The 23,889-nt window shown below is 38.1% G+C and overlaps 1 protein-coding gene across 9 annotated transcripts in view; it reads right to left on the bottom strand.

Annotated features, from left to right (window-relative positions):
• Positions 1-7,781: 7,781 nt before the first annotated feature.
• The window catches only part of LOC121524929 (spermatid perinuclear RNA binding protein), a 171,619-nt gene continuing 155,511 nt past the window's right edge, over positions 7,782-23,889 (bottom strand). For all 9 annotated transcript variants that reach the window (XM_041810520.1, XM_041810521.1, XM_041810522.1 and 6 more), the window contains one exon: positions 7,782-17,654. In XM_041810520.1, the coding sequence (XP_041666454.1) occupies positions 17,560-17,654 (95 nt within the window). In that variant the 3' untranslated portion in view covers positions 7,782-17,559. The remainder of the gene's footprint in view (positions 17,655-23,889) is intronic.

Genomic DNA, 23,889 nt, shown 5'->3' with positions numbered 1-23,889 from the left:
TTCTCTGTTCTCCCTCAGAGATCGCCCGTAACATATGGTCACACTGTTATCTGTGTCAGAGAAGAGCTATTTTCTACCACGGCCTGAGCATATAAAATACAGTGTGCTCTGATTGTGCCAGGGGGTCTCTCATATTACATTTTGCAGTGTTTAGAAGTTACTACAGGCCCATCAAATTATCACCTTTAGTGATGACGGCTGTTAGGATTTTGGCTCTATGTGTGCCAAAGCAGCAGGCGTGTCGAGTTTGGAAAGCGGGTACCTGCAGCGGCTGGAGGTAACAGGCATCAGCATTATGCAACCAGCCCGACACCTTCCCCTCCCCTCCCTCCTCTTCCTGTCCTGTGTTACAGAGCTAAAAATACAAGCAGCAAGGCAGCAACAGTGAAAAATGCAAAACAGGAATGCTGATGGGACGGGCATCTTTGGTTGCTGCTCGGCTCTGTCACAAGTGATTTGTGAGACAGGGATGAAATGGGGTGTATGAGGGGGCAGTGTCAGGCTATGTAGACCCCAGAGGCCCCCAACGACCTCCTGAACTCTCTGTCACCTGATCTCTTCAGCTCCATTCATCTGACACTACTTTGGCTTTTTGTAATGTTGACGAGTTCAGCAGGAGAGAGGGGAGAAACCAACACATGGTGGAGATAATTCAGAGTCTACCATGTCATTAATCCTAAAATACTATTTACGTCTGATCATATAACAAGGATTTTATAGTGTGATTTTATGGCCTCTATGGATCCAAATAATCAGATAAGGATTCATCAAGTATTTAAAAGGAAGTCCTTGGAGTTTTACAAGATGAAGTGTATTAGCGTGGGTATTAAAGGAAAACTTAGGACAATAGAAGTGACTTGCTAACTGCCTTTTTCAAATCCTTGATTTTGTTTTTTTGGCTGTCACCATTTTTCATTTTTGGACGTATATGTTTCCATTTTTGGAATTAAGAGTGAGCATATTTAATGCCCATACTTGGACTCACAAGCGACCATATTTGGACCAATAAGTGGCTGCATTTAGGGCTGTATGTGACCATATCTAAGCCTGTAAAGGTTTTTAATTTGACCTATTGGGGGTCACACTTGGACATACAAGTTGACGTATTCGGTCCTGTAATTATGATATTTTAAACTATAAGTAACTATAAGAAAACTATGCAACCCTTGAATGTTTAACCCTTGTATTAAATCAATCATGGTCAATATAATTTGGCTTTTTTACCAAGAAAAACAAAAACTCTTGATATCAAAGTAAAAACATATTTTTAGAAAGTAGTGTCACTTAAATGAAAATGTGTAAGGTAAAATAAATGACTGCATACATATTTAATGACTTCAAGTCAGTATTTAGTAGATGCACTGTTGCTGCAATCACATCACTGAGTCTGTGAGGTAGGTCTCAGTCAGGCTTGCACATCTGGAAACTGCAATTTTACTCTATTCTTTGCATGGGGATCGGGCGGGCATGAACAGCCCTTTTTAAATCCAGCCACAAATTCTCTATTGGAGGTCTGGTCTTTGACTTGGCCACTTTAGAACATTCTTTTTACCATTTCCTGTATGCTTCAGGACATTGTCTGGCTGGAAAACAGATCTTCTCCCAATCCATAGTTCTCTTGCAGACTGAATAAGATTGTCCTCCAGGTTTTTCCCATATTTTGCTGCATTCAAATGACCTTCTATCTTTGCAAGCCTCCCAGGGCAGGTTGCCGAGAAGCATCCCCACTGCATGATGCTGCCACCCCTGTGCTTTACAGTGGGGATGGTGTGTTTGTGTTGATGTGCAGTGTTTGGTGTCTGTCAAACATAGCGTCTCGCTTCATGGACAAAAAAGCATCGTTTAGATTTCATCAGACCAAAGAACTTTCTTCCACTTGACCAGGAAGTCTCCCACATGCCTTTTGGTGAATTCTAGTCGAGATTGAAGCTAAGTTTTGTTCAACAGTGGCTTTCTCTTTGCTACTCTCCCATAAAGCTTTAAATGGTGAAGAACCCAGGCAGTAGTTGTATGCAGAGTCTCTCCCATCTCAGCTGCTGAAGCTTGTAACTCATTCAGAGTAGTCATTGGTGTCTTTGTGTCCTCTCACTAGTCTCCTTGCATGCTCACTCAGTTTGTGAGGACGGCCTGATCTAGGCAAATTTACACATGAGCCATATTCCTTCATTTCTTGACGGTGGATTTAACCGAACACCGGGAGATGCTCAGTGCCTTGGAAATGTTTTGTACCCATCCTCTGACTTATACTTTTCATTAACCTTTTCTCTGAGTTGCTTGGAATGTTCTTTTGTCTTCATGGCGTAATGGTAGCCAGGATTAACCAGTGACTGGACCTTCCAGACACAAGTGTCTTTATATTATAATCACTAGAGACACATTCACTTCACTCAGCTGATCCTCCTTTAACTAATTGAGAGACTACTCGCACCAATAGACTGTACCTCTGTTGAATTTGGATGGTCAATTTAAAGGGGGTGAATATTTATGCAATCACTTATTCAAACTTACTTTTCTTTACTTAATTGACATTAATTTGTAGGCATCTGTTTTCACTTTGACATTTACATTTTTTTTTTAAAGCCAAATTATATTGACTATGATTTATCTATAAAACCAATAAAAGGATTAAACATCCAAAGGAATGAATAATTTTTATAGGGACTGTATATTTTGACCTATAAATGCTCTTACTTGGACATCATTTTGGTCTGACCTTTAAGTGATAAATTTGCTCTTTAAAGTGACCTTATTTTTGATTTATATATAGGAGACCACATTTGGGCAACATGCTAGAAACTGTTGCATTTTTAAAGGTATAGTATTTATATGTGGACATTAGAGGAACTGCAGTCTTTTGCCTCCAGCTGCTTATAAAACATGTTGGTCTAATTAGAAATCAAACCACTCTCTTTGTGTTCTTTAATTCCCTTCTTAAAAGAGAATTGTGCTGGGAGATAATCTCTGGAAAAGAAATAGTCTACACAATGTTCATGCTCTGACATCTGATTACCACTATCAAGATTTTTTAAAGATTGAGAAAATAGCATGAACTTCCTCTCTGATGGGATTGGAAGTCGTTTACATGTTCTGATTTATCAAAGTGCACAAACACTGAGGTGATGTCAGGAGACTGTTGCATTTTCATCTTGTATCTTCCATTTTTTTAAATCACTGAAACTGTTTTTTTATTACTCATGAATGACTCAAATTTTGATCAGTGCATCCCTCCATTAGTTTCATGCCTGCTGACTTGTTCTAAAATCCCTTTATTACCATCAGACTAAATCAGCATCAGTGAAGATTTGTACGGATAACAGTGTTTGAGGTCATAAACATGTCAGAAGTAAAGAGGTGTCACAGCAGTCAGAGTTTATACGGTAATAAATCAATTATACAGACTTCAAACACTTACTGGTGCTTTGTAAAAATAATGAGTGTGGATTTAAATTTGTCATGGAAAAGAGGAGAAGACAGGCCTGTTTGTAACTCTGTCAACCTGAACTGAGAGTAAGGGAACGAGACAAGGTCAGCATCCACTTTAGCATATCATCCCCTAAAGATGAATGTTTAAAACAAATCTGTTTCTCTTCTTAATACTGTAAAATACTTAGAGGTACTTATGGGAACAAATGAAACATGTTTACAATTACAATGAACATTTCCTACCTAAATCAAATTCAAAAGATGATCATGACTCAGTCTTTACAAAGTCATGAAGATGCTTTAAAACAATCAGTGTATTCTGCTTTGTTAATCACTGGAAATCAAATTTGCACTAGTTTCACAGCAGAAATCAAGACTTTTACACAGCCTGGTTAAAAATGCTGTTTCATTCAGGGCCCCTTTGTCAAGATACACACATGATTTGTGGTTATAAATGTCTCTATTAGCAGTTATTGCTCTCATTGCTGTTATTTACAGTATATTTGGTGGTGTGGCTGTTCTGCCCTTCCACAAGCCTGTATGGAAAACATCAATCAGGAGCGACACACATTCCTGCTCTTCTTGTGTCTACAAGGAAATCCTGAGGCAGGGAGAGAAGCAGCAGAGCAGGCATCAGTGACAACAGAATGACATTGACTAAGTCAGATGTGGCATAGAAGAGGAGCTAGGGTGGAGGAAGGTTGCAAAAGTGGCAAAGCATAGCCAAGCTACAGCAGTATAAATATGACAGCACCAGTGCAATTGGCTGATAGAGTGAATCCGCTGATCTCAAATATATGGCATCACTTGACTCAGTGGTCTTATTAAATGTCTTTATGGGCACACACTGAACCAAACAGGGTGAATTTTGTTCATAATTTGTCTGTCATGGTTTTAAAAAAAGAAACTAGTTACTCATAACGAAGGGCAAGGCTGATACAAATGTAAACCAGTGTGTTGTTGCTGTTTTTCAGGAAGCTTAGGGCTCGCATCAGCTGCCTGTAACTATGTTGAAAAAAAGTTACTTTGAGACAGCATTTTCAGCATGGCAGCCACCACAGACTCGCCTCAAAATTCAGCCTCAGAAGCCAAATGGGTGACTTCACTCACACTTCATCTAATACTTTCTCCAGTCTTTGGTTCAAACTGCTCCTACTAAGATAGTCATTAAGAGGCCTTGTTAACTCTTCACCAGGGAGTAGCTCTTTATAAACAAACACTTATGTCCAGTGTCAGTGAGGAGGGACTCGGTCCTGTCAAATTACTCTGATTTGTGAGCATATCATAGCTTCCTGTTACCAGCTGAAACACAACACTGGTCATTGTGAGAAGCTGTCGGCCGTCCAAGGTCATTTATTACTCTCCTGTGTATGAATGTGGACCATGCAGAGAGATGCCTCTGGGATTGTGTGTCTTATTAGTTTTCCAGATTAGTGTGTACATAACTGTGAGATCAGGAGATGTGAGAAGAGGCACACAGCCAAGTTTAATCATCAAGCTGTGATCTGATATTTCTGCTTGAGTTAAACAGACTTGTGTCATCATGGGAACATTTCTGCAGATTGTGCAGACATAATGAGCAATTATCCTCCTTTTACAGTCATCATTTAGCACTGATAGCTCTTTATTGTTATAAAAGTGTGTTTTTCATGTTTGCTGTATTAAATGTATTGGATGTTTGGATTACATTCTGGATTTGTCACACTTTCATCTACATTCCTTAATTTTACTGTTACTCTCTGGGAATAGTAAGACCAAACATGGTCTGCTTTGACTATTCATTTGAATGCAGATATAATGTAATCTCCTGATATCCGTTCAGTTAGGTTTAATTTACCTGGATAACTGTCATCTTCAGAATTTCATCCTCATCTTCTTCATCTTTTTTTGCTGCACATCCTTTCTCTACTGCTTCTTCACCTGTGTAGACACACACTCCTTGCATTGCAGGATGATTGGCGGCAGTGTGTGTGTGCTGCTGGTGTTGACTGTCGATGTCACTGGATACTCAGACGGAGCCGTCAGCAGAGCTGCTCTGAGCGTGACTGACAGCTTGTGGTGCTAGTCAGGCCGTGTGCTGAAAGTCGTCTTAGAAAAACTCGCCAATTATCGCCCATAACCTTGACTGTGTGATTATAGTTTGACATAATGACACAAGTATTATCACTACTAGGTGTCAGAATGTGGGCATTTTAAGGTGGAACTATACTTACATTTGCCAAGTGTCTGACTAAACCACTCTGAAAGATGGTGCTAAAAATATCATTTTTAAATGGTGCATAGAGTAGACCAGATCATTGGTAGAGGCCAAAACCAGGACTTTGTGCTGTTAAAGAAATATGCTAAATAATGTGCATGGAGCATGATTGCTTAACAAAATAAGAGAACTTTAAGAACTTTTCTTCAAACTTTGCACAAATATTCACCTGGACCTAATGATAAACAAATCCTTATCTCATGAACTTGATATCTGATGAATGCTTTGAGGGATTTAATTTAAGTATCACAAATATTTTTCCTAACTCAAGAAGATATGAAAGCATAAATCAAAGGTCAAGGCCATGGGCCTCATGTTCATCTCTTGTTCGTAAACATATCCTAAGCATACTTTGGGTTATTTAATTTTAACTACGCACAAATGCCCACCATGACTAGATCAACCAATTCAGTGTTGAAAGTACAAGGTCAAAGGTTAAAGTCGTTGGGCCTCATATTCATTCCTTTTTTATGAACATACAATCTTTAGAATACCTGCAGGGCTTTTCTTCAAACTTTGCACAAAAAATATGATGTCATGATGACTTGATTAGATATTGAAGGACACAGGTCAAAGGTCAAGGTATTTGGGCCTCATGCACATCCCAAGCCTGTCAGTAGGATTTTTAGAAAAAGGCCATAAAGTTTCTTCAAACTCTGTGCCAATATTTCCTCTGACTCAGAATGAATGGTCTCATCTTCAGCCATGTCTGGCAAACACTGTCACTTTATAACGCTTTAAGGGATTTCCTTCAAACTATGCAAAGATTTCCCCTATGACTATTTGATAAACTGATTTAAATGTTTGAGATACAAGATTAAAGGTCAAGGTATCGTGTTCATCCCTCACTTATGAATTTGATATAAGATAAATCATTTAAGGGATTGTACTCAAACTTTGCAAAAACATTCACCTTGAATCAAGAATGTACAGATGGATTTTGAAAGCCATAGAAGTCAAGGTCATGGGGGCCTGATGTTCATCCCTTCCTAAAAAATGATATTTTTAGGAGGCTTACATTTTTATGCACAAATACCCATCATGAGTCATGAATGAACTGGTTAGATTTTGGAAACATGGGTCAAAGGTCAAGGCCATTGGGCTTCATGTTCATCCCTTGCTTGTGATCACGATATCTCCTGTAAGCTCTGAGAGGCTATCTGTAAACTTTGTACAGTGTCTACAATGACTCCAGAATAAAATGATTAGATTTTGAAGGTCAGAGGGTAAGGTCTCAGGGCCTCATGTTCATACTTTGTTTGTCAATATGACATTTTAAGAATACTTCAAGGGATTTTCTCCACACTGTACACCAATGCTCAGTATGACTCTTGGATAAATAGATTAGATTTTGAGGCATATAGGTTCAAAGGTCAAGACCATTGGGCCTCATGTTCATACCTTGAGAACCTGATTTCTGCAGAATGCTTTCCTTGAGTGATTTCCTCTAACCCTTGCAATAAAACTCACTTTGACCAGGGAAAGAACTAAAGTGATTTTTTTTAAATGGGTCAAAGAGCAAACCAGTGGGCCTCATGTTCAGCCCTTGCTCCTGAACATGATATGTCATGAATGCTTTGAGAGGCTTTCTTCAAACATGGCACAAATATCTGATATGACTTAAGAAAGAATTGATAAGAGTTTTGAGGTCATATGTCAAAGGTCAAGGTCTTTGGGCCTGATGTTCATTCTGTGCTTGTAACTATGACATCTTAAGAATGCTTCCAGGGATTTTTTTTTTTAAACTTTACACAAATACCCATTATGACATCTGGATAAATCAATCATCATAGTTCAAAGGTCAAAGCCACTGGCCCTTGTCAACAATATTTCTACAAATCACAGTACAACAGAAACCACTTCATGTACTTTCACTGTCTAGTAATTTTATCATTGGAGGCGTATAACAGCCAGATGGTAGTTCTAGTCTATGTTGCTAAACATTTCCCCACAATATATTAATGAGCCAGTGTTAGACAATGTAAACAAAAAAGCATAGTCATATATAGAGATTCAGCACTTTCTCTGATTTATTCATCAAGCATAGATTATGTCAGAAACAGCGATGACCACGGATCATCACTGTATGAATGTTGCTACTACAGCGACTCCAAACCACCTCCTTCATTCATCATCATCATCATCATCATCCCACCCTGAATAACCCATCAATACATTTCATTAATCTTTGATCATTTTGATGGTTTTTAAACAGATTCTGTGGACAGATATCACTTTATAGATTCATAGGCGGCATCATAAAACAGCATCTTTTTATCCCCTTATTGTCAAAAAATGAAATAAAAAAATCATATTTACAGGAAAACGTAAACACTTGCCACTCGTAAGACGCTACGTTTGTCGAAAAAGAAACAAAAAACTGATAAAGGGGAAATAAAACATACAGTAGGTTTTCTTAAATGATGGATGCGCCCGAAAACAACTCTCACACACAAGTAGCTCAAAAGATATATAGATGTATATATATGTATGCTTCCATATATATTCTGTATATATGCTTCTCTACAAAAAAGCAAGTTTACTCTCTCTATGAGTAAATACATTCTACTCTACAATCACTAGAACAACAGTGTACATTCCCAACCAAAAAGCTTTGATCGTTTATCAGGAGGATATTGGACTTCAACAATCAGTGGATCATGACTGGAAAATATGCAATAACATGCTGTGTGGCTGCAGTAATGTGTAGATGTGTTTGCCACCCATTCCCTCCTGTTGATGTGCTTGCCAGAGGAATACACACATTTCCAAAACGCACATGCACACACACCCTGGAGAAAATGATCTGTTAAGCAGTTAGTCGGGTTAACTTTGCCTCAGCAGTTGAAATGTGATCCGGGATCTATTTCTGCAGCTCCGCAGCGCTCAGAGCGACTCACAGATGGACTTTCAGGCTTATTCTACGACTCGTCTCCCTCTGCATCCACATAAATATAGTCCCTACCAGGCTTTGTGTGCTAGAGCAGGAATGAGAAGCCAGTTTTCCTCCATAGCTAGGCTGGATTTATGCTGTTTTTCTACCTATGTTGAATGTCAGATCACATGCAGCACTGTTTCTCCCTTCTGAGACCGCAGGGATCATCAGATTTGTGCAACAAAGGCCTCAGAGTCTTTGGTGTCAGGATAAATCCATCGCACAAAGCAAATCACAATCCTAAAAAGCATCTCTGCAACAATCACTTCCTTTTTTTTGACTTGTGTGACCTGGCAGGAGAATGAACAGGTGCCTTATGGGGAAACTGTACCCAAATCATCAACTTTACCTGGCAATGACAACGTTCATCACACTAATTACTGAACATATTGCAGCATCTGAAACATGCAAAGCTCCTGCATTCAGAGCCAGAAAAGTCTTATTGATGACAGAACTCGTCCCTCGTTTCTCCTGATGGCAAAGCTCCACAGATTTTTCTCCAAAAGCTAGCTCCATTATTTACACTGCTACAGACAGCTTGTTTTAAAGCACCAAGAAAGCAAAATTATAGGGATGGGGGATTTTCCTTTTTTCTTAATGGCTCAATTCCTGAAGTTCAAACAAGTCTGAACCATCTATACTCCATACAGTACGGTCTTAGGTGTGATATACAAACCACAGAGTGAAAGAATATCATGCTGTCTCTCTGTGCTTGCTGGAATATTTACATCAATAATTACATATTTGTGTGATATTTGTCTATTTGCATACATGTGAGTGTGTCAGGTGGCCCTGAGAACAATGTGTGGGTGTATTGTGCTTCTTAGATGTACAGGTGTAAGTGTTGATCGCCCAAAGAAGAGGAAGAAAGAGAGGCATTGTTTGTGCAGGGAGGAGGGGGGTGTTGTGAATACAATGGCTGCTGATGTTTTAGAAACAGTATCAGGGGACAGGAGAAGAAAATCCATCACAGGATCAGATTCTTTGGTGGACGTCTCTGTCAAAGCCATCAAATTATGGCTACACTGCAAAACTAGTGCTGGTCAAAGTACACAACTTCATAGATTGAATCAAAGTTCGGACCCTCCTGGTCAAATCTAACTGATACAAGTAAAAGTTGCTGGATCAGTTACTGCTTAAGTTAAAGGAGTGAAGCACTTGCCTTTAGAAATCCTTATGTATTCAAACTACTTAGTAAAAAGCTTAAAATATTGTATTTTCACAATGCATGAATCATTCTTCATTTCAAAAACAACACAGCTTTAGATTTGGCCATTGGTGCACGGATGGAGAATCACAGTTACATGCAGGCTGTGCGTAATTCTGCACGGCTGACTGAAAATAACATTTTGCTGTTTAACTTGCCTATTCAATAATTCAGCAAAATGGGGACAAGTTCACATCGCAATGCTCTCCTCTCTACTATCTCACAAGCTTAAAATGTTAGCTTTGCACACAACACCACTGTGTTTGCCTTCTGCAGGCAGCAGTTACATGCCAACAGGTAGGAGAGAAACAGAAGCTGTGCAGGTGCTTCAGAGACCTTCCTTTTTTATAGCCACTAAAGTGAACGGGAAATAGGACACTTTTTAGTAACAGATTACTTTTATGAAAAGGACTATGTGAAATGAAAAAACAATGTGTTACATTACTTGTTACTACAAGAAACCAATCCGAGTACTCTGATGAATTCATTTGTAATATGTTGCTCAGAAAACTGATGTTCAGCTGAGGAAACATGCCAAACACATGTATTGCATCACTAATGACAGACAGAACTACACCAAAAGTTTACTGTCTTTCTGATCAGATTTAAGAAAAAAAATATGAATCGGTTGACTTTAGAGCAAAATAGCAGGTATGATAACATTCTTAGAGATGTTTTGAGGTCAAAACTATAATATTTTTCTTTCCAGTGGAGTGGGGTAAAGGTTATAAGCACCCCTTCAAAAAAGTGAAGTTCATATACTTCAAAAACTTAACATTGCATTCCTCGAGTAAACACCACTGTGCAAAACTCAAACTTTGCAAAGAGTATCATTCTAAATTTTTAGTCTGAAGTATCTTCTTACTTTACATTGGCCACATTTAACAGACAAGTACAGATAAACCTCTAATTCAAAGACAAAACCGTACATTAATAAGTCCTGAATTGCTTGTAAAAAGTCAAACTAACAAATTTAGATGTAGACATTTCATTCAAGACAAATACAACTCACTGTATTTTCTGATTTCCTTTAACTTGTTACGAACAATTTCACTTTAATGTTTTAGTTGAAATATCTAGAAATAGGATGTGGTTGTCAGCTAAATGCGACAAAACCGTAAGTATGTTTTTGACTAAGAATCAGACAACGGGAGAGTTGAGTTTTTGCAGTGTACTGTGAGAGGGTTTACTCAGGGAAAAGTGTGTCACATTTATGTTCTCATTCTGGGACATTTAAAAGTGGATTACAGCTGGGATTGTCATTTTCTTGGAGATGTAGTAGAATGGGAAGAACAGCTGGAAGAGGCAGATTCTGTCGTCTGTTTCCACCGATATGGTTTTTCTTGTAGATATGTTTAAAGGAGTTATCTTGAATGTTTCTTATACTTTCTCTGTATCATCTTGTTCTAGAACAAGAAAACCTAATGTTCTTGTTCTCCTGCAGCGTTCCTTACTAGATAGGGGGAATTCAGATACATAAAGCATCTTACAACATCAGAATTTAGGCTGATTCTGCGACATTTATAACCTGACATGCCAGATAGACTGTTTCACATGTCCATGGCGTGCGTTTTATATCACATCCATCAGGGAGTCAGCTCATAGATGGTGTTTGGAAAGAGAAGAACCTTTAAAAAAAAACTTGGGGGGTGATTAGACAAATGTTATATCACATTCATTTTGTCCAATCAGAGCAAAAAACACATGACAAAGTAGAGCAACAGGCAGCTGTTCACTGTTAGTGGAGCAAGTTGGTAAATTAAACTCTTGCTCTTCTTTAAATAAAAAAATGGTGTCCACTTCTGATAAAACTACAAACATTACAGGCTTGCACTGCAACACCTGTGGCTACCACCTGTTTCTCCTCAGATGTCACCGATTGGTCAGATCTTTGACAGGGGACAAGTGTTACAGCCTGGAGCTTTGCAAGATCAGTAATCTGTATAGAAAAACCTGTTTGTCAGATTCTGATAAACTAGTTCAAAAAATCTAACTGCTACATAAGCAGGGCTAAATCAAAGATCTTTTAAAGACCCATCCATAGACTGTATATTAACATGGGCAGAGCCACAACTGCCTAAAAATGAAGTCAAAATATTAAGCTCTCCCCCTTTTATTCAAACCTTGATTCTATCTAGATGGCTATCTGTTACTGTACAGACTTTTGTCAGACTGAACAGCTTTCTTAGTATTTCTGTTTTAAATTGTTTTTGATGCAAAAAGAGCAGATGCATTTTCATGATTGACAGCTCTGTTGATGCATGAGGCTTCTTGCAGTGTCCTTAACAGAATGAGCAGAGTATAGAGGGTCAAATCTAATGAAAATTAACCATACAGTCATCATAAGTTCCCAAACTGAGACTATAGGCTAAACTATACTGACCTTCAGTTAGCCACCAGCCACCAGCATAATTTTGGTTTCACTTTAGTACAATAGAAGGAGACGGACACGCCATATTAGTATACAGTGGATGGATCCACCATCAGTCTGTGCCAATTTTAGACCAACAGTGTATCCCCGAGCCAACAGAGCGAGAGAAGGACAGGGTCAGCAGCCGGGGCGACTCCTCCTGCGTGTCTGTGCAGTCAGAGAGGGAAATGAAAAGGTAGTTCACCGAGCTATGACTGTCTGCCTTATTAATGTGGGCCATCTGGAGGCAGGGAGAGAGAGGTAGAGACAGAGGGCAGAGGGGAAATTAGGAGAAATTCTTCCCTGATAGAGAAGCTCTGTTTCCACATGGTCAAGCTCCAGAGTTATTCACCTCCATGTGAATTCCACAGGAGGATGAAGAGTTGGGACAAAAATGTCAAGACTTTTAGAAGTGGCTAGACGTGCAGAAAGTTTTGAAGTAGACTTGAAAACACACAACAGATACACACTGCAGAGATCTACGGTCATAAATACCTGTGTTAGACTTTATTAGGAAGCAGGATCTAGTTTCCTCAAGACTAATATCCTAATGCTGCTGCGTACCAGGGATGTAAGACAATCTGATCCTGGAACTTTATTTACTGATGTAAACACCAGCCAGATCTGGTTGTCATATGTAAACAAAGATTAGCGATGAAATATTGATAAAGGACACTAAAGAGACAGCTTAGGTACTGTTACAAGTTTTTAAATGCTAGTCATGCAGAATTTGAGACTAAATGTTACAGATTTTATAGACAAATTTTCCCTTGAAAGAGCAGGGGACACTATTTTTAGACATGAAAGAAGAGTTGATATGCAAGAAAGTCCATTTCTGAATGTAACTGGCAAAATCTTATGCTAAAAATAATCAAAACTTGAATTGCTATGTCAAGCACAGCCAGAAATCAAGCATCTTTGACCTAAAATCCAACAATCAGTGCTCATTTTGTTCACATTTCAGCTCAGTATCGTCACAAATCTCATCTCTTTTTTGACTTATTGTTTCCAAAAAATTAGCTTTGGGGTCTTGATGAGTCTTCTGACTCCTTCTCAGACGTCGTTTTTTTGTCAAATCAAAGCTGGCACAAACACGTCAGATGGAGCCGGTGCCCAGATCAAGGCGAGCGTGAGGAGAATCAAAGGCTTTTGATGCGCATTCTGTTTGATTCTGCCTCCGCTGTCTGACATTTCATCTCTATCAAAGACCAGGAATACAAAAAACAACTCATGAACGGCGTGAAAGCATCACAGACGTTTACATGAGAGAAAAATATGTCAGCAACTAGTCTAGAGCCTTGAAGATAACACCAGACCTGAATAAAGAACACAAGAATATATTCTCTCCACGATTCAATGAGCTATCCGAGTCAAACCACAAGATCACCATTACACGGTCAAATATTCATATGCAGTAAACACGCATTTTAGGATTACTTGGGACAGGAAGCCCAGTGCAGAGAGGCTTCACATTTTCAAAAAAGACCCAAACACATTCAGGATTTGTTTTCAACAATGTAAGCTGATCTAAAAGCCTAATTCTGTCCTCCTTAGGCATGCCTCTCAGTGAAAAGTTGCCACAGAGCCTACCAGAAAACTTTTGCAGAGTGTTTGCTTGACTGACAGGTGTCTCTGCCTCCAACAACAAGCAGCCATGATGGCTCAAACTTTTGATGCACCTGTCCAACTTTTCCACTTCGAGTACATTTATGAATCAAGATCTGATGATCGTGAAATACAGAGCACAGAGCAAATGTTTTAACTGCCATCATTTCTGATCAAACACTTTTAATCGTCCTATCCTTGGCTAAAACTTGCTGTAAGTTAAGTTCAGAATCTGTGCCTGGTGTAACATGACTGTAAGTCATTATAATGACACATTCCTCTCACCTGGTGTTTCCACCCATGAACCCAAACCTTCAGCCATGGAAGCACACAGCTTTACTTGTTCTGGCACATACAGTAAAGGAGAGAATCCATGACTTATTTTGACCAACAAACAGCACAGATGTTTAGACCGGACTATATCAAAAGCTCAGGGTATGATATGTGCCCTTGGATTGATAGGACAGAGAATATGACAGAAATTTCAGGAGAGAGAGGGGAATTACACACAAGAAAAGAACCACAGGCTGCCCAATTAGAAGACCACAGCTTCAGCACATGGATTGCATCAGCGCTCCTTTCCCTGGTCTTTTAATCAGCAAATGCTGCAAATGTAACACTGAGCAAAGCTGCAAAACTCCTCCACAAAACCCTTCAATTGACATCACCAACCACTGAAATGTCCTCAAAGTAATACCTCAAATCCTGCCAGTAATATAAATCAACATGAAGTGACTGGAAATAATGACATCATCCACATAAAGGAGTACATACACCCAAGTCAATGTTTGACTTTTAAAACTTTTGCTTAAACCACAGACTGTATGCTTAGATGGAGAGAGGGACAACTGTCTGGGAGTGAAGCCAAAATACTTAGAGCTCTCCTGGTTGTAATATATAGTACCTCATAAGCCCCACCTCCTCCATGTTAACAGATGGGGCATTGATCAAACTATAAGGTTAACTACATGGCTGATAAATTTTGTCAACTTGAATTTTGTTTTAATGATTATTTTTAAGGCTGTCCGACAACTGAAATTCTTAACTGTGATTAATCTCAGAATTTCTGTAGTTAATTGCAATTAATCACATCCCTTTTGAAATTCCACTGTTTTAATTTCATTTTGACATAAAGGACAATTGACTTCCTGTTTGGATAAAGACCTTCTTTTACAGGTAGATCAAAGATTATGACATAATCTTAACCACAGAAGAAGGATTGCTGTGGATTGAAGCTGTCTGTGAGTTTCTGTTACAGTAAAATGATACATTAAGGAGTGATGGAGGATTATTTTACAACACTATCACAGCAGGTCGATGTTGCAGTGGCTTAAACAAAATGTATTTAAAGGGATTGCATAAGATTAATTGCTATTAAGGAAATTAATGCACCAGTTATTGACCTTAATAAATCACCATCAATTTTGAAAAACCTAGTTATCTATAATCTAGCTTATTTATGTTGAACTGTTCATCCTTCTAAGAAGCTTTGTTGTTATTATATATCTTAATCTTAATTTTTGGTCTTTGATGCCTTTATTTAAGAGGATGATGGTGGATAGAGTTGGTGAGTAGCCACAGGTTGGATTTGAACCCAAGTCTTTCATGAACATTAGGCACAACCTAACTGCTAGGCCAATTTCCACTGGTGTCACCACTGGTGTCCGGCAAAAACCTTGTATCTCCATTTTTCATCTTTTAAATTTTTTTAAAAATAAATCAGTGTGATTGGTCACCCTTTACTTCTGTCAGCGATTTAACCAATTTTAAAGCAATAAAAAGTGTCAAAATGATGCTATCACCATTCAGTGTTAAATTGAAAAGTACAGCACATTTTCTTTCCCTAAAGAGTTGGGACTTTTGACATCACGAAAATAATAATAATTACACTAGGTATGTGCACAAATAGCCGGCTAAATGGTTAATTTTGTATCACTTTGTAGTCAGAACCAAAATTACTAGTTAGTTAAACTACTTTTTCATATTTTATCCTTTTAGGCTCACTATCCTGGTCAAATGCAGCCTCCTGCCACCAGCAGCCACTGTAGTTTTTCATAACGACGACCACCTCACTGCCACAATGCTCTTTAATCTGAAATAACAACTGCTTTAGCACCGATAGCATATGGGAACAGCAGGATTTTGATCTAGAAATGGGAATGAAGTAATCCAGAGGCCGTGCCAGATTATACTCACATTTAACAGAAGCATTGGGTGATGATATTCAGTTCAGGCTGAATATATATATTGTTAGCCACATGCTGCAAATCAACCAACAGAATTATACGCCTAGGAAGATCACTAGTTCTGACCTTCACTTAAACATGACTGTCTCCTTCAATCCAACACAAGAACCTGAACCGACCTGTGGGATTTCTGATGTTTTATCACAAAGTTAGCGTGCACTTCTGATAGCAGAAAGACGTTCAGTTCCACCAGCCAGCTCCCTCTTGTGCACATTTCATCACCAGCAGAACATGTCAGAGCAGGTTTGGGTCTAACTTCAGTTTTGTTCAACCCAAAGAGAGAGAGACATGCTGTCTATATTAATATGCAGTCAACAGACCTGACCAGTGTCGCATAAGAAGTGCTTCCTCTGTCTCTTACATCCATAAACTTGTGTTAGGAGTCAGGAGGGAAGGGTGTGTGTGGATGTGTGTATTTTTGCAGAAAACATAAATGGGTGTTCATGAGCTGTGCTTTTGGTCCCCACGGAGACGGGACAGAGTTGAGAGTATTTCTGAGTAATGAGTGTATCGTGTGGTGATGGCGGAGGGAGGATTGCGTATACACATATTATACATTTACAGTACTGTATTTGTAACAACAGTATTCCCTGCCAGCAGTGAGACTATAGAAAATGTGCTTTCTGACAGGAAAAGTGTGTAAGATTAGAGTATGAGTGTTCAGTAGAGAGAGCACCTCTGGTCCGGGCCATGTAAACAAACCTCGGGCAGCAGAGAGCGTGCTCAGAAAGGCTCAGAGAGACATCAAAGAGAGGAGAGGAAAGGAAAGAAGGAAGGAAGCATATTATTCTAACAGCACAGGTTAATAGAATACCAAAGATAATATTGCATCTCCTAGGACTAGCTTCAATTGCTCAGTGTATATAAAATTGGAAGAAAGCTATACTGTGATATAACAGTTACATTTCACTTTATAATTCTAAAATAATTTATACCAACAATAGTTATATTTTATAGAATATTTACATAAATACATCATCATATAGTAATATTATTGTCAACACATCGTTATAGAAACATACACCATACATATATGTGTATATAGTCATGTTATAGCCACACGTACACTCACATACAAAGAATATACAATCAGAATGAGCTATTGCAATGCTGTGTGGGGTAAAACTCCATCGGACATTCACATCTTCTCAAGTAAGTAAGCTCGAAGAGAGGAGTTCACGTGTATTGCTATAAGAAAAAAACAGCCTCGCACAGCAATCGCAGCTGAACGTTTCTCGTAAAATCCGAGTATTGCTTCGTGTAAAGTCACTCTCTGCGAGAGTCGAGACAAAGTAGTAGAAGAGAGCTCCTGGCTCTGCAGGTCAGACAGTTTCCGCCTGGTTTTCCAGTGAACAGCTGTGGATCCCAGAGTCTGTCACCTGGATAGAAAGGCAGCCTGCTCACACAGACAGGGAATCAGGTGTCCTGCGTCCCACATAGATGAGTGTGGAGAAAGTTTCCTATGACCTGCTGCTTCTAGAAGTCAGAGAAGAGATCCTGTGGACCCAGGTGGATGATGAACGGAGCTATGGTCCGTGGCTGGTAGAAGGGATTGTCAATAAAAAGCCCGCCTGAAGAGAGACAAACCAGAGAGAGACAGCAGAAGCCATTATGAATACATGACTGGTCTAGACAGTTCTACAATGTTTTTACTGTAAAAACCGAACCTTTTTGTCTTCTTTGACACCAAAATGTACTAAACATTGATTTTAACCTGTGTGACCTAGCCTAAGGACCCACCACCACCTCCCTATTGACGAACTGCAACCTTTGTTTCTTAAATATTCAAACATTTTAATTAAAATGGAGCAGTTTAAACTAGAGATTAAACTTTTTACCTCATATCTGTGACCTTCTGAAATTGGCTTTGGGACCAACTTTGGGTCTTGACTCACCAGTCAAGTGCCAAGGATTCAAACAAAGAATGCATACACAGTTCAGAGGACAACGTAAACCAATATTTTAGCTACATTAAGTGTTCTTGGGAGATTTGGATTTGGATACTTTTTGTTGAAAAGATAACTATGAAAACAGGTATTCAACATGTATTAGCATAAACTGGAGTTACTTTATGTAATGACATGCCAATTGTTGTTCTATATTTATTGTATATAATGCAAGCAACATCCATGCTGTTTGTCTGCTCTTAATAAAACAATAAAGTAACTCCACTGTTGCCTTTTTCAAGGATTCTGTGTTTATTTCTTTGTAAAGAGTCTCCAAGGAGTATTTTCCTCCCTAACATGAGGGTTAAAAATTAAATGGTGTCCTTGCTGTATAAATGTATGATTTCCTCAGGGCATTTTTAAAAATCTGTGCTGAAAATAAAACAAAAATGGGGCTGCATGCATGAAGTACTGGAACTCTATTTCTGGGGCAGGAACTGACTCCCAGCCCTGAGGCAACAATCTACTAGAGTGCTGTTCATGAGTGAGGGTAAAAGGGCAGATTTACAGAAGGAATTCTGACTTCCTATAAAGGTTTTCTGTGTAGAAAAAAGTTGGCTTGATATCATGATAGACAGGTTTGTATCTGATGTGGATTGGAAATGCTTCAGTATCCTCCAGGAAGAGCTGGAAAAACTGTCAGGAAGACTGTTGTCCTTTCTCAAACCACTCCTCACACCTCTGTCTACTCTTACCCACTCTTGTTGATGGTCTACTGTACTGAGTGGCATCCAACACCTTAGACTATGGAGTTAGAGCGTATTTAAACCCCCAAACTGCAAGTCTGCATCAATGCTGAACAGGTGTTACAGCATAAGCTTAAACACATCTACAAGTTAAACAAACACTAGTATTATGCAGATGTTTGAATCAAAACATTTACATCAACAGAGCATCTTATTTCCCTTCATTCACTCTTCTATCATTTATTTTGTGCAATATTCAACATTTACTGTATTACAGTCACAGTGCATTTAGGATCTTTAGAGTAAATTTTAGGGTATTTTAGTCTTGACTTAGTATTAGGAATACTTGTTGAATTACATTTTTAATTGTGAATGTTTTATTAAATGTAAATTGTTTAATCATGTCTGTGGCCCTAAGCTTCACATAGCTTCGAGGAAGTCCCATTTCACATGAGTTTTCAAGTTATTAATCATTATGATTAATTATATTACATTTTTATTGATTTTGTTGATAAAAACGGATTGATTTCGCTTGTCCTGTTTGGGGTCATCGGGGCTGGAATCCAATCCCAGTCACTGGACAACAGGTGTAGTACACTCCTGACTGGTTGCCAGCCATATGTCAGGCTGACAGAGACAAACAAGCAGTCATTCTTGCATCTACGTGCAATTTATAGTCACCAGTTAACCTAAACAGCATGTCTTTAGTCTGTGTGAGGAAGAAAACTCTACACAGTAAGGCCCTATCTGACCAGGATTCAGACCAGGAACCTTCTTGCTGAGAGGCAACATTAAAAATGGATAACGCATTTATTAGACAGTGAGGTGTTCTGTTTTTACAAGTATTTGGAAAAAATAATCCTACACTATCATATTAAACAAGGTTTAAAAATGCCACCAAATATGATTAATTTTTACTACATTGTGTAGAATGGTACATACAGTGCTTAACAAATTTATTAGACCACCACCCAAAGTAAGGTTTATGCCACAGCAGCATCATGAAGTGCTTTGATGCATTTTCAGTGAGCTCTCCACGTTTTACCATTTTGAACAGGAATGAGGAATTTCAAACTGAATTCACCTTTTTATACCCAAATTTGAGCCGACTCAATGGGCTTCTCTGAGAAACCCGAAATTAATCAAGCATAACATTCAACCACTAAAACTAATTTTTCTGTTCAGGAATGCAAGTAAATAACTAAATATTTGACATATTAATCAAGAAATATTAATGTGCTTTACTATTTTTTCAGTTTTTTTGTAAATCAGTACATTTGAAAATCCATGGATAACAATAATGATTAAAAATATCATTTGGGTTAAAGAGCTTCTACATATTGGTGTATTAACCATTGCAGAAACATAAAAAATGATTTTGGTAATTACCAATGCTGTTAATTTAGAGCAGCTGTGGCATAAACCTTACTTTGGGTGGTGGTCTAATAAATTTGTTAATTTGCGTAGTATTGTCTAATGTCTGTATATTGTTATTGAAGTGATGGGAATTACACCTCTTCAGTGATCCAGATCATTTGGCTCGCCTCAGCAAGAAGAGCCAGCTTTTGGCCCCAAAACGGCTCCTCGTTTGGGTACCAGTTTGGCCTCAGTATTTGTCCCTAACTATTTTACTCCAGCTATCCTCAAGTTTTGAAAATATCATGCAGTATTTTTTTCAAAATATTCTGTCTCATCTCTCCAAAATGGTCAGGTGAAATCTGCTCACTGGCTGGGCTGTGAGACACATCAACATAAAACATTAATGTTACACCATCAAGCATGAGTTATTAATGTGTGGTGTGCCTGTGGTAGAATAGTGTGGAGAAACTAATCAATCACATGACAAAGAACACACATAAAATATATAAAAAAAAAATAACAGTAATAATAATAGCATAAATTTTGACAGCTATTTTAATTCTAGTCTAAGTCCCAAATGCCTTTCAGTTTCATGCACATTAGTCATTTCTACCCGTCAAGGAAAACTCAAAAACATTTTAGTCCAGTTTTAGTCCATAAAAAGTCCTCATATTTTGTCTTTACTTTCAGTCCAAGCATTTATTCTCTTGCCTAAATCTGGTCCCGAATCCTGGTACAGTTTTATGCACTCTGCCAAACCTGGGATCCGTTCTTTCTACAGCCGAGAAGCAGAAAGCTGCAGATGTACTGTATTTTGACAAATTTACCCAGAGAAATATCATGGATCTGAATGTCTGACGAAAACTAAATTACATATTCGTCTTGTTTGATTCATTCTGACAGAAACTAAAATTATTTTTTGTCAGTTTTAGTCACCAAAGATCTTTTTGGCTAGTCTTCGTCCTTCTCATGAAGAAAAGCTTGTAGAAGAACATTTTCAGTCACAGTTTTAGTCAAGGAAAAATTAACACTGAAAATAGTGATTCAAAACAGCTCTCAAAACTGGAGCTTGTTGTTCATGCAAAAGAGTCGGCTCTTTGAATCAGCTCGTTCATGAACAATCCATCACTAGTGTTAAGTTAGATAAAATCCATGATGTGCGTAAGTATGAGTAAGGAGGAAGCAGTTTGAAAAAGGCCCAGAGTTTCTGCTACCTCACATGGATAAATACAACTGACTAAATGGGGTTATATCTTTTTCTAACTCTTTTCATTTGATGTACATTTAAAGCTGGATCCAGGTAAACACGTCAAACACAGACTTAGAGGAGGCGGAACAGCTTTTTACAATATAATAGGTAAAAAAAACAACAACTTTCATTTACACCATCTTCATGGGATACGCTAGAAATTTTATCCTGTTTCCTGTCTTTATGCTGAGCTATGGTAATAATCAGTAGGCTGCAGCTTTGAAATATGTGTAGGGCCTGCTGGGGGCCCCCTCCTCACTAAGGAAGACCTGCCAGTTTACTATATCACTAAACTGTAAATAAGAAGAAAACATGATAAAAAAATTCCAATGTGTTACCAGTCCAATACCTATGCATAGTTATTATATATAACATGTATAATAATCATTTAAACCAGTGTATGTTTATATTATTTGTAATTATGATTGCTTTATGGAGAGCATCTTACAATTTAGATTAATTAGGCCCTCTAGCAGTTAGGTTAACATTAATGTGGCTGCCTTGGTAGCCAAAGTTGCCCATCCCCAGTGTATCAATCAGACCTTTGTCACTTCAGTTTTGAATGTTTCTCTGAGATTTCAGCACACAAAAAATGTAACACTGAAGAGATGAAAACAGAAAAATAAACAGATTCAACTACTTCAAATGGAGCTTCAGTCCTCAGATTGAAATACAGCTTTGTTTTACAAACAGATTTTTCAGAGACTCGATTGAGCTCAACCAACCATTGGATAAGACGGGGTCCTCTCATCCAATGATTGCGCCTCACAGCGGTAACCATGGAGATGTCATCAGAGGTACTCTCTTGCTGATGGGATGATCAGGATGGTTTAAAGGACCAACATAACTCAGTCTCATCTGACCAGTGACATGGATGTCAATGGGAAAAACTCAACTTTTTAGCCTTTTTTTTATATGAAGTTTGATTTTATTGTCTTGACCAGCAATATGTGATCATTCTTATATAAAATCTTATAACTACATTCTGAACATAGACTATGGGGATGGTTTGCGCCTTATTGTAAAGGAGCTAAAACATGAATAAGAAATACAGCAATGAAATAAAGAAATGAAACAAACACACCAGCAGTGAGGTTTGAATTCATCTGGGTAACTTAATGCATCTTAAAATCTGCAGAACTAGATGTAGTCTGTGCATCAGCATGAACTATTATCATGTGGTCTCTTGAGTGTATTACACGCTGACTAAATTCAAGTACACTAGGCTGCAAAAGGCGGCAGATCTCTGTGCTGTAGGTGATACCTCTGATAGCAGAGGGAAACCTGCCAAATATTAATCCACGTGAGGTAATGAGATCGTGCAGCTGAATACAAGATACAGGATCTCACAAGAGCTTTCTAAATTCATCCTTTGTCTCCTCGCCGTCTCTCTGAATATCTATAAGCTAAAGGGTCAAAAGGATGTAACGAGATGCGCAGAGATAATCTGAGAGATTGAAATTCAATCTGTGTGCATGCATGAGTGTGGAATACTAAAGCTAAATGTAGGTTTAGGTCGGAGTATTTGGTGCAGGTTGAATGCTAAGTGAATGCTAAATCTTTCCACATTTTAGACAACAAAGCAGCTGTATATGTCAAAATCAAAACCCCATGTTCAAGAAATTGAAAGCTTAAAAATGTACTCTGTGCATTTCCTCCACCAGAGGACAAATGACAAATAGAAACACTCCTCCAAAAAAAAAAAAAAAAAAGAAAAAAAAAAAAAACACTCCATAAGGTGTATTTGCTAAAGAGAAAACAGCTATTTTCTTTAGATAAATAGATTCAACATACTGAGAGAGAAAAGCTGTTAAAATACAACAGAGTGAGAATGCTTTACAAGTTGCTTGCAAACCAGGAATGGCACTTTTAACAGCTTTTCTTCCTCATTATATAAGCTCCTTCACATAATAAACAAAAACAGTGGTCTAAGCTTGTCTTGCTGTTTGTATTTACAAATTAGTTAAAAAGGTGTCCTCATCAGAAAACCTCTTTATATGCTTTATTATAATTGTATATATTGAATATTCATTGAAATTATGCAAATCAATTTTTTACAAACCCAGTGAAGAAAAAAGGCCTCTTGTGCTGATCCCAGATTAAGAATCAGTTAGGGCCATTTCATGATAAAATTCTAAAACCAAAATTTATCCAAACTGTTTGCAACATTTTGACATTCCATTTTATTTTGCATGTAAAACCGCTCGTTTCATTCTGGATTTAACAACGATCTTAAACTAAGGGTTATTGACTTCCTTATCTGGAAAGAAAATAAGAAACTTTGGATGGATTGGAGATTACAAAATGGATTTGACCACAGAAAAGTGAAGTTGTTATTGATTGAAAAGAAATTAAGGGAACAGTAAAAAGGTAAATGTTTGATATCACATGGTGCAGATGACTTTTGACTTGCCCACTGAGCTTTCTGTGAGAATTTTAAAGTGGAATGAGACAATAAGGAGTAGTGGTGGACTAATTGAAATCACTGTGGCAGCAGAAAGACATTGTAGTAGCCTACCTAAGGTGGACAATAAAGCATGCAATTAATCATGATTAAAGTAAATAA

This window comes from Cheilinus undulatus, linkage group 17 (assembly GCF_018320785.1).
Source record: "Cheilinus undulatus linkage group 17, ASM1832078v1, whole genome shotgun sequence".
Taxonomy (NCBI): Eukaryota; Metazoa; Chordata; class Actinopteri; order Labriformes; family Labridae; genus Cheilinus; species Cheilinus undulatus.
Note: the sequence above shows the minus strand (reverse complement) of the source record. Positions and strands in the feature narration are given on the sequence as shown.